The 14,966-nt window shown below is 38.1% G+C and overlaps 1 protein-coding gene across 1 annotated transcript; it reads left to right on the top strand.

The window, feature by feature from the left end:
- Positions 1-1,409: 1,409 nt before the first annotated feature.
- spaca4l (sperm acrosome associated 4 like) lies at positions 1,410-14,573 on the top strand. Its single transcript, XM_040121069.1, has 3 exons — positions 1,410-1,541; positions 9,541-9,651; positions 12,965-14,573. The coding sequence occupies exons 1-3, from the start codon at positions 1,490-1,492 to the stop codon at positions 13,192-13,194; spliced, it is 393 nt and encodes a 130-aa protein (XP_039977003.1). The 5' UTR covers positions 1,410-1,489; the 3' UTR covers positions 13,195-14,573.
- The last annotated feature ends 393 nt before the right edge of the window (positions 14,574-14,966 follow it).

Genomic DNA, 14,966 nt, shown 5'->3' with positions numbered 1-14,966 from the left:
AGAATAGGGCAAAAGGCGAGGCAGTCTACAGTGTCGCAATGAACTTAATTTCCAGACACATTTACTCCTTTGAAACTTCACTGACCGGACTTGCACATACTCCGTGGCATTCATTTTAATTCTGCCCTCTGTAACCTTTCTACTTGCCGGGAGATTGTCGAGAAACCGGAATTCCTCTGTAGAATAAATTGTTGCTTCAGGCGATGATGATGATGGACTGAGATATGTGATATTTTAACTGAATCACTTTGAGAAAAGAGGTGCGGTGCATAACTCCACCATGAGGAAAAATAGTTTTTTTTTAATTATGCTATGTATGTCACTGTAGCTGTCCCTTTCCCTAATGGTTAATTTAGTCTAAGTTTTCTTAACCCATAAGGAATATTTAATCCGTCCCTTTTGGAAAATTTTGAAACAATCAAACTTGGTGGGAATAAGGTTTTCACTAGACAGCAATGCGGTTAGTATCCCAGAAAATTATGGTTTACTTACCAGATGTCAGATGTAATAAAGCACAGTAGGATCTTAATAAAGTCACATTGAAGTCACATGGAGACACAAAAATTCCCAAAAGCTGCATTACCATGGGTACTATGGGAACTACTGTGGATCAAAATCAGTGGATGACAAAGTATTCACATACTTTACTTTAGGCAAAGTACCAATACAGTAATGTAAAAGTACGCCGAGTACAAGTCTTGCATTTAAACCGAAGTAAAAGCAAAGAGGTACTATTAGAAAAGTGTACTTAACTTATCAAAAGTAAAAGTACTCATTCTGCAGAAAATGGCCCATATAGACACATGAGGGGCCACAAGACAAAAAGGTTTAATCTTTAACAAATCATAGTCTACAGTATGCTTAGCATATGTTTTGTAAATCTGAAAAAACGACTACTGACTACAGCTGTCAAATGACTGTAGTGGAGAAGAAGTGTAAGGTAGCGTAAAGTGGAAGTACTCACCTAAAGCACAAGTACTTCAGCACTGAATTTCAATGCAGTACTTCAGTGAATGTACTTTACCTTCCGCCACTGATTAACATTAGGTCATTAAGCAACACATAGGCCACAGAAACACTACAAATCCACGTATGTATATTTAACTGACACGTTTAGTGGTTCAACACAACAACATCACCGTGAAATCACTTCTGAGCAGCACACAAACACCGCAATTCCCCATTTCCCATCCTTCCCACACTTCAACTCCCTGCTGGGTAGTAATAACCCCCCCACAGGGCGTGGAGCTCAGGTGGGAGAGTTTGGAGAAGAGAAAAAAGAAAAAAAGAAGAAAAAAAAAAAGGGTGGATGCCCGAGGAGACCTCCTCTGATTGGATGACGGTGACGTTTGCTGGTAGGTGGAAGATTATAAATCCAGCAATGGCGGAAAAAAAAAAAAAGTGTTTGATCAAGATTATAACGGTCTGAGTGCTCGGTTCCAGGCAGCTGCCCCTCAAAGTCGAGTCCTTTTTTTTTTCCCCCCTCAACATGAACAGAATTATTCTCCAGCTTTTCGCAGTCGGATTCTGCTTTGCAATCGGTAAGATAAAACTCTGACTTTGTGATTTATTCATTTTTAAAAATGCATGTTTTTTTCCCCGGTATTGTAGAGCAACTCGAGTGGAAAACTTGCCTCTAAAACGGAATTTATTAGAATGGGGGGGTTTTATATATCAGAGAGAACCTTTTTATAAAGTCCCCCCTCAAAATCTAGTTTTTTTTTTTTTTCTTCTAATTTATTTGTTTTTTACATGAAGTTTGGTGTGTCTGTGTTTTATTGTGGTCGCTTTCCCTGAAAAAACATCACAACAGTGTCTGCACTGTTGCTGAATTCAGAATTGGCGTTTCTTTTCGTCAAGTATTACATGATTAGATTATGTTGGATTTCAACTTTTGTTTTTTTTGTTTTTTGTTTGTTTTTGGTTTTTTTTTTGCTTCTGCATGGAGCAATAACATTTTCCATGATGTAATTTTTTTATTTTCAAGCTCTCCCCGACGTTTCTTTCCTGGCAGGACGGATCAGACCCTGTCGAACACGTTTTTGCTGAAAAAGTGAAAACTGAAGCGCTTGACTTTCCTCCGCCCGTATTTGGGAGCTGACTCCCTCTTGGCGTTTACTCGGCGGGGCGCGGGGCGCAGGGCGCAGGGCTTGGGGCTGGTGGTCTGATTGGGTGTGTTTTCCCTCTTGTGCCAGTGGCGTGCTCACATCAGTTCAGCGGCAGGGCTGGACCCAAACAAGTGGGCTCTTTTTGTGAGGAACCTGAGAACGTACACAGTGGCGGACCAGTAAATGCAGAAGTACCTCCGGCTGTTTAGCATAATGAAATACGAATGCAAAAGACTGGTGTCATATCATGATATACAAATCTATTTCCTGTTTTTTTTTTTTTTTGATGTGAACTAGTTTAACTGTTAAAACTCACTTAACTCATTTGACTGTTTCAGATGAGATAACGAGCAGCGAGGCCCTCCACATAGCATCACCTGTTCGGTTTCTTATATTCTAAATATCACCTGAAAGAGCCGTCTTGTCATCTCAAAAGATGTGGGATAGTTGAAGTTACACAAAAGCAATAAACAGTTGAAATACATAGCTGGGGTTTAATTGGTTTAAACAGAAAAGTTTGAAGACACATCTGTGGGCTTTGACCCTGGACGTGGACTCTGGAGAGTCATTATGGGCCTTTTTCACCAGCTTCCAACGTTTTGTAGAAGTTACTGATTGACCCCAAAAAAAAAAAAGGCAACTCCGACCAACAGATTTGCCTTGTAAGATTCAACAAAATGCAGAATGAGTTACTGGTTCCCACAGATGAACAAAGACGAAGCAGAGCTTTGGTGTGTTTACCCTCTGTGCAGATCCCAGGCTTTACTCTAATGCTGTTATCATAGGTTGGGGTCAGGCAGCCTGTTTGTGGTACAGCGATGTTCTCGTTTGGTTTGTTTTTTTTCTGGCTGGGTTTTTTTTGCCAGACGTTATTAAAAAGAGTGAATCATGTCCCAGCCTGCCAGCCGTTGCATGAGAAATTCCTCACCTTGTAACAGTGGAGGCTTTGCCAGAGTTTTAAATTCCACTTCTACAGAGCAGTCTGCAGACTGGGCACGCCATAAGGGACATTTGTTCTTGTACTATTGTGTTTTGAGGCCATTGTAGTACCATTTTTTTTTTGTCTTCGGGATCCCCTCAGCTCTTTTGTTTTGGTTTCTTGTTTCAAACCACACCCTTTTCAGCAGGAACCATTTCACATCCTGGCTGCTTTTTACCCTCTAAGCTGATAACTCTGACCTTTAGCCCACTAGTTCTTTACTTAAGTAGTTGTTTGTCACAGAAGAGTGATTCACAAATGGAGATGATTACACACTGTGGTTTTACATCTCCCTGTACAGGTGACCAGGAGGGTCGAATCTCTCTGTTTGGGTGCGTTTACCCTGGGGAAAAGTAGTTGATTTCAGATGGCAGTCTGGTTGACTTTTTTTTTTTTTTTTGAAGTCGGCATGTTACCGATTACTGAGCGCATCACCTGCCAGAAAAAATAGACCAGGACATGCTCACCTCTGTGTGGCTTCCAGTTACGTCTAAATCCAGACCTCAAGATCTGATTTTTCTGAAGTTCAGAGGATGTTGACTGAACAGGATAATGAAATGGAGTTGATTTTTAATTTGTAAAAATGTCAATTCTTCTTTATCAAACCCATGTTTAAGGTTTGTTTTAGTGATCTGTATAAATTAATTCACAAGAGCAAAAACAAATATCTTTATGCCACAAATATTCCATCCGGCTACTCCCCACATCAGCCTGGCTACTCCCATTCTTCACGGATGCTGCCAGTGCGAGCGAGAATATACTTAACATCCAAATGCAAATGGGGAATATTTGCACAACCCACTGGACCATCTGGGTGCATTTATCTTCAGCTTTTCTGGGGCTGTAGTTTGAGGACGTTAATGATCCCTATCCAGAGGAAGCGTTTAAGGCTGTCTTTGCATATTTACCTTCATATTACTTTTCATAAACTTGTTTGGATAAACATCTCACGACGCGGTGTCTCATTTCAACTTCTTGTGCACTGAGGGGATGGTGTTTTTTAGCGCATGACTCACACTGCGAGTTTAATTTCGGCTTGTGTTATTGACTGTTTTTTTTCTTTCCAGTTGCTCCCCTCGGTGATCTGAAACGATGAGATATTAACACAAAGCTGTCTAAAACGGAGCCTCTATCATTGAATTGGATCTATAAAGTTGGTTCTGCTGGTCACACGTGGATATGCTCATGTTGAATTAATGACAAGTGTACAAGCAGAAGTAGAAGTAGAAACAACTAGGAACTTTTTTTTTATTTTTAGACGTTTTTCAACAGCGATGCCCTCAGTGTAATTCTTGGTTACCTACTCCTCCCCAAAGCACCGATTTTTTTTATAGGAGGAAAAACACCAAACCTAGTACACCAACAACATCAGAGCTGTAGTTAGTAGTAGTTTTAGGGAAAGAGCAGTAGAGGGCAGTATAAGGCTGACGCTGCACATTGAGGGTTATTAGGAATGTGCCACACCTGAGCTGTTCTGATGTTCTTCTGCTATCAAAATGGAGGGCAAAGAAAGAGTCAGAGTTTTAGGCAGAGTTAACTCACTGCAGTATTCATATATCATCCTCTAAAGGGACTTTATTAAAAATAGTGCTCTTGTTTATCAACTAGTAATTGCTTGACTTTAAAAAAAAAAAAAAAAAGTATCTGCACTATCTCTTAATTTGAGATTTCATGTTTACAGATTCTGGTATTTCTACGCATCTATGGCTTTAATTCCTTCCCAATGAGTTTAGATAACTCGCACAGCCCTACACAGAGCTATAATGCAGATCTAAAATGTTGTGTTTGAAATATTGTTAGATGTTGAGTTACAATAACACCTGAATCTGACTTTTCTTTTTTTACTCAGGCACATTGCAAAACAGACTTAAAAAACAGTAGGGCAGATCACCTTATTCAGGTACTGTTGAACAATTTCGAAGTACATGCACTGTAACTGAGTATTTACATTTTTCTTTTACTTCTCCTCTAAATTTTAGCTAAAATAATTGCTCATGTCACTTTTTCCCCACAAAGTTAAGATTGCGAAGGATATGAAAAGAGTGGTAACACTTTACTTTCAATCCTCCTATTAAGTATTTCTTTTAACAATATATAAACATTTAATAGACAAGAAGGTGAGATCTGAAACTCTGATTTATATCAGTGACAGTTGACAAAATATTATTTGAACACCATGACCTTCATGAAGTTGGGATTTATTGCGGGATTAGACTGCATTAGCTTTAGCTAGGTGTATCTAAAAAAACAAAACAAAAAAAACCCAGAAAAAAACTGCCAACTGAGTGACATTAAGGGATCTGAGTATTTGCCCCACCACTTTTTCAAATAATTTTCTGTAGTCAGGACTTCCACTCTGAAAGGGCGCGCTTGCTTTTACTCAGGTGTGTCCCGTGGTGGTGGTGGTGGTGGTTGGTAAGTGATGCACTGTAAAAGTACCTCACAGGAGAACAAGGTTTCCAGTAATGAGAGGAGAATTTTTATTTTATGAACTTTTTAAAACCACAGCATACTTGAACCCAAGCAAGAAGAACAAGGAAGGGGTTTTGAAGTGCACTGACGATCATGAATATTTACCCTGAGATTTGCTCATTCGTGTGTGGTGACTAATTATTCCCGGAAAAATGTAGCGCTGCTGCTTTTCATGCCAACTTCCCCTGTCTCCTGTATATTGTCAAAATTGAAAGACTGTACCCTTTTTGTGTGTGTGTGTGTATATCTTTCTTTTATCCAGAGGCTGTTCTTTAAGCAAATGTGCTGCTGTGTAGGAATTTTGTTGCAATCAAGGCAGGTGAAGAGACAAGCAGCCATATGTTGAGACACTTCTGCTGCAGCAGCGAACAGACAGCGTGCTGTATTTGAACATCATTAGTTTTTGTTCCCACATGACTTCCGCATCAGACTCCTCACAATGGCCCCAGGGCACGGACATGTAACAGCTCCCTCCATACCTCCTACAGTAACAGCAAGACGCCCAAACCCAACTTCTGGGTCTCTTTAGTCATTTTCCATGCCTTTGTAGTTGTTCTGTGTCCTTTTTATGGTCGTTTTGCTTCCTTTTAATTGTAATTTTGCATCTCTAGTCTTTTTTTTTTTTTTTTTTTTTTTCTTCCTCTTCTTACTAGTTTTGTGTCTCTGTGTGGTTGTTTTGCGCTTGTTTACGGTTGTGTTGCATCTCTTTGTGTTGGTTTTTGCATCTGTTTCTGGTCATTTTGTCTCCTTTTGTGGTTCTTTTGCATTCTCTTGTAGTCGTTTTATTTACTTTTACTTATTTACTCTGGCTCTAGACCTGTTCAGTAATTCTCCCATAAACTAACAATGAATTTACGTGCTTAATTGCTTTAAACAAAAAACGATTTCATGTGCGCAAATGTTTGTGTGTGTTGTTTAAAGACCGAGTGACTCCATAGCTTGAAGGATCAGGTGGAACCGGATTTTTAGATTCCTCTCAGACAGTACCAGGAACAAGGTGATGTGAAATGTCAGTCAGCATTGTAGAGCGCTGACGTACTGCAAGGTGTGGCAGCACTGAAATCCCATGACACTGTAATTATGATTTACCTGTGGTTTGCTACTTTAGTACGCAAGGTCGGGAAAGAAACAACCTTCTTTCCTTTTGTTCTATTTCATGACAGAATATATTTCAGTTTTATGTTTGATAATGAGTTGGGGCAATAAGAGAGGATGTAAGGATTGTCAAAAGTCTCTAAATCGTCAGCTCTACTTGAGCTCGGGTTCAACCGAAACCAGCAGGGTAGGGTGTGGGGTTGCGTCTATATAGTGGTGTGGGTGTGTCTTAGTCTCAGGGGCCAAGAATTGGGAATATCCTTCCAGACTGCATTGAAATCTGGCTCTCACAAGATCGTACAGGTTTTACTTTGTGAAATGTATTTAAAAAAACGGTCACGTCTTTCAAGTTAAACTCCTCCTGTTTATGGTGGAAAAAGTGAAATTGAGTATAACCAAAGATAACAGTGCTTTAGGTTTTTGAGTGTGACGTAATGGACAGTATTTCCCCACACTACCATGCAGCCCTGGAGGAGCTTCTCATCGGTTTTTAAAAATGGTAAATGGTGATGAGTCAGCCCAGCAAACATCTTGATAATACAGCAGTAACTCTTTTAAAGTACCCGTTGTCTGTACAATATTGGAGTTAATTGCTTAATCAGCCATCGGTCTTAGTAATTGGTTTTACATATTGTAAATGTAGCATGAGAGATTAGTCATTATTTTAAAGGACCATATCAAAATTAACAATCTTTAAATATTATTATTATTATTATTATTATTATTATTATTATTATTATTCCCTCACATGATGAAATGATTAACAAACAGCATGAAAAACTGCAAAGTTATCACAATAATAAACATAAAAATAAAATGAAAAAATATCAATAGGTACAATTAGGAAACGTTGTTTCCTAATCTTACTTTGCAGTTTTCCTGATGTTTTTAAATCATTTCATCATGTGAGGGAATAATGTTTGTTATTTAGTATACATAGAATACAAGCTTTTCCTTTTCTTTTTTTTTTTTTTTAAGTTGCATTTCCCAAATTGCAACCTAATGGTGTCACTTCATTACACCCTCTGTTTTTGATAAAAACCTATACACACTAGTAATTTAAAGCAAAATTTGGATCAATAGTGCGGTTGGGTTTGATTCTGAGTGGTGCTGATGGACACTTTATTTGCAGAATCCACGGTGCGAAGGAAAGGGAGGAGCTGCTCACAGCTCCAAAAACCCAAAGCAAAGTGTGGGCGGTTGTGAGGAAGATCTCAGAGGATCTCAGAACAATTCACTTACTCTGTAATTGTCATTGAAAATTACATCATTGTTTGACGTCAGTCCGAAAGTCTTATGACACTTTTTTTTTTTTTTTTAAATAAAACCCAAGATAACAAATCAGTTGCATAAAATTTAACCCTGCATAAAGTTAGACAAATAAGACAGTCAGTTCTAAAATGAACCTGGATTGCAATTCATTCTAATAAATTTAATCCAAAAGCCAACAAACCAAACATAACTGACTTGACTACTGTATCACTCGAATTTATGACACTTATATCACTCAGTGTTGGTACCGGTAGCAAAGTACATTGATTGTTGTGTACTAAAGGCAAAAACATTAGGCCAGAACTATGAAAATTCATAAGTATTGCATACAATTAGTGTGTAGTGTGGAACTGGGGAACAAATTCCTGCCCTCAGTTTTTAACATAGACTTCTGATCAACATTTGTAGTTTCCAAGGCCAAAGCAGAGATAATCCTGATTTTTTTTTTTCTTTTTTTTTTTTTTTCTCCAGATTCGACAAAGCTCCTCCACAGCCACAAAACGCGCAATTATTGAATTTTATTCCCTGCTCATCTTATTTTATTTGTGATTTGCATGCTGCTCTGAATCTGTCCGTGTTGCGTGCAGTGCAGTTGTTGAACACCCTGCTTCGTTCATGTGAGCTCACTCTCCAAGTTGTACTCAAAATTCCTGAGTTGATGACTCCCTTTTTAAACCTGTTATCTGTAAGGCGAGTTTTTGTCAACATAGCTTGGCTATAAACCAACTTCAGACTTGGTCTGAATTAACATGATCCACACAGGGCACTATTATCTGTAGTCAGGTCTTCTTTGTCTGTAACGTAGTTACAGCTGTTAAATGAAACTGATAAAATAGCCCTGGTTTTATTTATGTGGCACAAAATTTCTAATTTGTCTGAGTGTTTTACAGTCCGTAGATGTAAGAACCTCTATCCTCAGACTATCAATTTGGAAAAGGAAAAACACAAAGAAACCCTTTTTTTTTTTTAATTGGAGGAAAAATTGATAACTCGGCGCCTCAGCTAATTTGATCAATAAATGAGTGGATCAACTGGAAAAACAAAAAAATCCTTAATGGGTGAAAAAATAGGAGCCACCTCATTCAGGATGAATAGACACTGAACAGGTTTATTTACAGTGTATATATAGAGTAGACGCGGCAGTAAGTGAATTACGTTATTAAGTAAATAAAGTACACAATATAATTATAAGTAAGTCAATAATAACTGTAATAAGTTAAATGGTTTCAGGCAAAGTGTAAAAGTCTCTGAATAGAGACTGAATCAGACAATAAAACATCCAGGTGATACCAAGAGATGGTACGACCTTGACCATGAAAGCTCTTCTATGCCACAGGTCAGGTCACTTGTTTCATCCTTGGTCACCAACTTTCTATCTCATAATCAACCACGTAAGACCCCTTTTAAATAACAAACTCCATCATCTGAGTGGATGGTAAACACTGAAACAGTCCTCCATACCAAACAAACACGAGAAGATGTTTACTGGAATGAATTTATATATTTATACCAATTATAGCCTGTAGTAAACCTATTTATACTAATTTTACTATTGTTTCCTTCTTCCCACTTACCTCATCTGTACCCCCAACCCCAACTTTCTTTTAATTTCAGGCCAAGCTCTGCAGTGCTACAAATGCAAAATTGGCCTGTGGAACCTGTGCATAACCTCTGAAACCACATGTGAAAAGGGAGAACAATGCTTCAGCGGAGTCGGGAAGGCAGGTAAGGAGCTCAGTAGCTGAAAATCTCACCGGTTGACATTCTCCTTAAGAAGCTTGCCATCAACACTCGCATGAAATCCCCATTAGTTGCATTCTCAAAATGTGTAGCTCTGTAGCCGGAAGGAAGGAAGGTGACTTAGCTCTCATGAAAACATGAAAGCATTTTCATCAAAAGGTTATTCACCTTTTTTTTTTATTGTGCTGGAACGAATCCTTCATATTCAATTGTTGCTCAAGAGAAAGCCAATGATTCCCAACCAGGGGTACTTTTAGCTCAGGGGGGTGCTTTGCCTTGGGTTATGTGGAAAGCTTGTTGGGTTGCTCAACTAGTCATTCATCCTCAGTCAATTGTAACGCATTCACATCATATGTAGCAATTTCCTGTTTGCATATGAAAACTAGTTAGCAAGTGATCAGAGAAGTTGAAATAGTTAACAAAATGTCATGAAAAAATAGTTGAATTAGCTGAAAGTCATGAATAAGAGGTTGAAATAGCTATAGTCATGAAAAGACAGTTCAGACAGTAAAGAATAAACATTTGAAAGAGATAAATCTAATTAAAAAAAAACAGTTTAAAATGGTTAGCTAAAAGTAATGGATAAACAGCTGAAATGGTTAGCTAGAAAATAAACCGTTGAAATGATTAGCTCAAAATAAACAGTTGAAATAGTAAGGGTAAGCAATGGTTAACCAGTTGAAATGGCTTAAAGTAATGGAAAAACAGTTGAAATATTTAATGTTAGCTAAAAGTAATGGATAAATAATCAAAATGGTTAGTTTAAAAATAAACAAGTGACATGGTTAGCTAAAAGTAACGAATAAACGGTTGAAGTAGTTAGCTAAATAGTTTGCTAAAAATAATGGGGTTAAGCATACAGTATATTCTCCGGTCCTCCTCCTGAAGGTTGTGGTTAATTGGGGGAACCCAGTTAAAAACAGATGAATTAATATAACCATCAGTCGCAGCTCTAAACACACACTCACATTTGTGCTTTTATGCTCGATATATCAGGTGTTGCAGATCACAGATCTGCCTCTTACTGTTCTGAGATACCGTATCAACTGTTTTGAAATGATGATTAAGATCGCTAATGTCTATCTTCACCCACAGTAGATAATACTAAGTATTCACAGGCTGGTTCAGTCCCTCCTTTCAACTTGTTGGCGTTAAGTTTCATTCGTCCAGTCTCAGTCTGACAGCTTGGACAGCCGTTTACATAAAAGCACTCATTCATAGCAGCTTACAAGACCATAAATGATTTTGAAGATTTTGGTGGCTACAGTAAATTTAAATGTACAGTAAACATATAAAGTTGTCAGGTGGAAAACATAAGAGTAAGCAATTCTGGAGAAACACTGACATTTGAACATTTGAACATTTGAGCTTTTCAGTGCTCCCCTCAGAATTTCCGCCCCCCAAATTCACATACGATCTAGAGCGTCTTATATGGTGTGGAAGTGGATACTCTTTCTCATAACTGAAGCAAAACAAACCTTTATAATATAAAACATCATCAATAAACAACATGCACACAAACAGCATCCAAAACACAACAGAGAAAAAACTAGCAAGAGTTAGTTGTTACCTCCGCCAAGGAGATTATGTTTTAGCCCATGTCTTTGCCATGTCTTTGTGACAGAAGAGAGGACTGAAGGTTGGTAGCTAAGCTAACAAGGAAGGTGACTTTACCTGGCACAGCATTTCAAATTACACATCCAACAAAATAAATCCACTGTGCTAGCAAACGTGTTTTAGGGTCTCCATGGCTATAAAACCCTTCGCACGTTGAATGGACAAATACCATGATATAGAGCAATGAGATATATACTGCGCTAGAGTTGCTTCTGCAAAGCTAACATGCAGAGAGGACAAGATGGTTCCCATAGCCAGCACACCAGTGCCAGATAGTGATACTCACAACTCTCCAGCTACTATAGCTAACATCACACCAACAACATATCTTGGCAAACTAGAGAGTAAGACAAATGTCCATGGGCCAGTAATTTAACGTTACTGGACACACAAATGGGACAACAGTCCCTGCTTGCCAACTAACCAGTAGTGATTAGCTATCACAATCATTAAAAAATGGGACAAAACAATACTGACCTATTGGCTCTTTGAAAGATAGGAAAGCTAATGTTTTACACCCTTGTCAAGCAGAAACGGAGAAACCTCCGCATGCGTCTTCATGTCTTTCAACTCTCGGAGCTCTGAAGACATAGTCATCACTTTTGTGCATCTCATACAGGTGTTCCAATTAAATGTGTCGGCACATATAAACACCAGACAGTATTAAATCATGTCCCACGTAAAGACTCGACCCGAAATCCTCAATTGAAATGATTTTCAAACAGGGTGGGGGAAAAACGTGTGCATGTAAACATAAATGCAACTGCACGTAAATGCAACTGTTGCACAGGTTGACATATTCCTTCACTTCAATGAACACACACACTGGAGTTAATTTAGCTGCTACTGTGAATACTCAATAGAAGACCAAATCTTTAGCTGAAAATAGTCCCCAACACACGTACTATTTGCTTCTGTGTAGTTTTTAGCAACGTTTGCTGAAAACTACAGTGCCCAGTTGTTTTATGGAATTACTTAAGCCTTTTATTTTATATATTTTGTAATTTTATTTTTGAAGATTTGTCTTCAGTAGGAACATGGGATTTTGTGACAATAAGAAAAAGATTAACTCCAGTATCATCCTTTTTTTTAAAGGAGTTAAAACATGCAAATCCTTAGTGTGTTGATGTTGATTTATTCCTGTTATTTGTTTAAAAACATTCTGCCGGCCTATTGAGCATTTGTAAGCAGTATATAAACATGTTATAAACAATTAAATTACTATAATGTAGTTTTAAGCAGAATTGAGGGTCTTATTAAAATATTAACAACTATCCCCTCCTATGTGTACTCATCAGTGGACACTGGTTTATAAATGGATAATGACTTACAGTATAGTAAAACATAGATGTAATAATATAAAATGTGTCTTGAAAAGGAGAAGTTACAATTGCTGACATATATTGGTCATTAATAAACACTTAAAATGTTCTTGTAGCTCTGTATAACTATGTTGTATAGAACTACAAGGACTAAATGTTTATATATGGCTTATAAAGGCAAAATAGGGAGGACTTAAAGTGAAGGTAAAACCCGGGAACCAAAACTGGACTGACAAGGTTTTCACAACTTGCAGTGTGTTAGTGCATTCCTACGAGCGTGCACTTCTAACCAGCCATTTCAAACAAACACAATGAACAATGGACGCTGATTGTGATCGTGTGTGTTTGTCGCTCCACAGTCAGCTTCATGGATATCAAGATGAAGGGCTGTCTAGCAGAGGCAGAGTGCAACAAGACTAAAGAAGTGACCTTTCCTACCAGCAGCTCCAACTCCACCGTCTACACCATGACCAAGACTTGCTGCACTGTCGACCTGTGCAACGCCGCGCCCGGTCTGCCCGGGGCCTCCGGGGTCAGCCTGGCCGCCGCCACCATCACTGCTCTGCTTGTGGCCAATTTTCTGGTTTAACAGAAGATGCAGTGGATGATGGATGACAAAAAATGCACATAAACACACACACACACACACACAAACACTACATAATTTACACACACTAGCACTACCAGGATTAAATAAAATACCTTACTCAGACATGAGCTCTGTGATTTTGTAACTACAGAGCTTGTGATTTTTCCTCCATATGGGTCTTGTGTTTACTATCCTTGAGGTGTATTGTAATTTTTCCTTTCACATTGGTGTTTGTTAGTTAAAATTTAATTCCCTCTTTTTGTTTTTGTATTTTCAGATGTATCAGCCCTCATTTCACTACAAAAGATATTAAAATGTTTAGCGGACAGCTAAAGCCTAAAATGAGTGTTACATTGACATGATTTTAAGTCCCCTGTAATTAACCCTCTCCACTTGAATGAGCAGTATAAAGTTTTGGTTGGGGGTTGTCTGACAGTCCTTTTTCTAGGTCAGTTTGTGCCATCATATCTTAAAGGAATAGTTTGACACTTTAGAATGACACTTTAGAAAATGCGCTTAATAGCCTTTTTTTGCCGAGAGTTACATTAGAAGCTTGATACACTCTTGTGTCCATGTGGTAAATATGGAGCTACAGCCAGGAAACTGTTAGCTTAGCTAAGTTTAGCATAAAGAGTGGAAACAGGGAAACAGCTAGCCTGGTTCTGTCCGAAGATTTTTTTTTTTTTTTTTTTTTTTTTAAAAAGACAAGTTTTGGTTTTTAAACACACATAACGTAATCAGCTTTAGAGGATCTAGTGGGCAGATTTTGTCCCCTTTAGTGAGAACCAGGCTAGCTGTTTCCCCTTGTTTCCAGGCTTTATGCTAAGATAAGCTAACCGTGTTTGGCTGTAGCTTCATGTTCGTCTTACACACGTGAAAGTCGTATTGATTTTTCTAATCTAACCCTGAAAGGAGAGTAGATTAAATTCCCAAATTGTCAAACTATTTTTTTTAAATTAATTGCCTCTGACCCACTGTATTGTCATTCTAGAGTCCTTTATATTCAAATGCCAATATATGATTTCAAAGCTTCAATGAACATTTCCATTTCTATTCATTTCATTTATTTTCGGTTGCTTTGCGTTCACCTTATTAACATGTAGCTAACATAATGTAAATGGGCCCCATGGCTTTTGTCTGGCAGTATCTGTGAAAACATTTCTGTCTTGTTTTGCTGGTTTCACCTTTTTTTTTTTTTTTTTTTTTTTTTTTTCTTCCTCCAACAGCTCCATTAATTCTGTGTTTAACCTATTATATTTTTGATATTGGTTTCAATTCTACACTGCACATTACTCAAAATGTGGGGATGAAGCTTTTGTGTATCTTGCTAGTTTTGAATGTATATATGAGGAGAACGTGAATAAATCGATCACTCTTTGTGTGGTGTTACTGGTGTGGTCTGGGTTCTACCTGCTAAATATCTTTTCAGCTCAATGCCATCCTGCAGGACCAACTGGTCCTTCAGGCTTCAGTGCCCCACAGCACAGACAGTGATGTCACCGCTGAGGCAACTCATCTGTCCATATTTAAGGTTTTGGCACAGCACAGGACATTCTTGGCATGCTTGCAAACAAGCAGATTAAAATTTGGGAGAAAAAAAAACTAACACCAACCAGTTTTAACTTCACAAACTAACTTTTGTTGACAATTTTTCCTGACTCCAACTTTAATGGATTTTGCCACAATTTCTCAAGTAGGCAGATTTAACACAGTAAATGTTTAGGAAACAATATTGTTCTGCTTCACTGTTTGGTTCTCCCCCATGCGACAAT

Source organism: Xiphias gladius, chromosome 24 (genome assembly GCF_016859285.1).
Source record: "Xiphias gladius isolate SHS-SW01 ecotype Sanya breed wild chromosome 24, ASM1685928v1, whole genome shotgun sequence".
Taxonomy (NCBI): Eukaryota; Metazoa; Chordata; class Actinopteri; order Istiophoriformes; family Xiphiidae; genus Xiphias; species Xiphias gladius.
This window is presented reverse-complemented; position numbering and strand designations above follow the sequence as displayed.

Bases quoted from the DNA above. Each gene is read 5' to 3' on its own strand.
- spaca4l (XM_040121069.1), top strand. From the start codon at position 1,490: ATGAACAGAATTATTCTCCAGCTTTTCGCAGTCGGATTCTGCTTTGCA. The intron at 1,542-9,540 runs GTAAGATAAAAC...TTTTAATTTCAG, and splicing joins CGGATTCTGCTTTGCAATCG to GCCAAGCTCTGCAGTGCTAC. The intron at 9,652-12,964 runs GTAAGGAGCTCA...GTCGCTCCACAG, and splicing joins CAGCGGAGTCGGGAAGGCAG to TCAGCTTCATGGATATCAAG.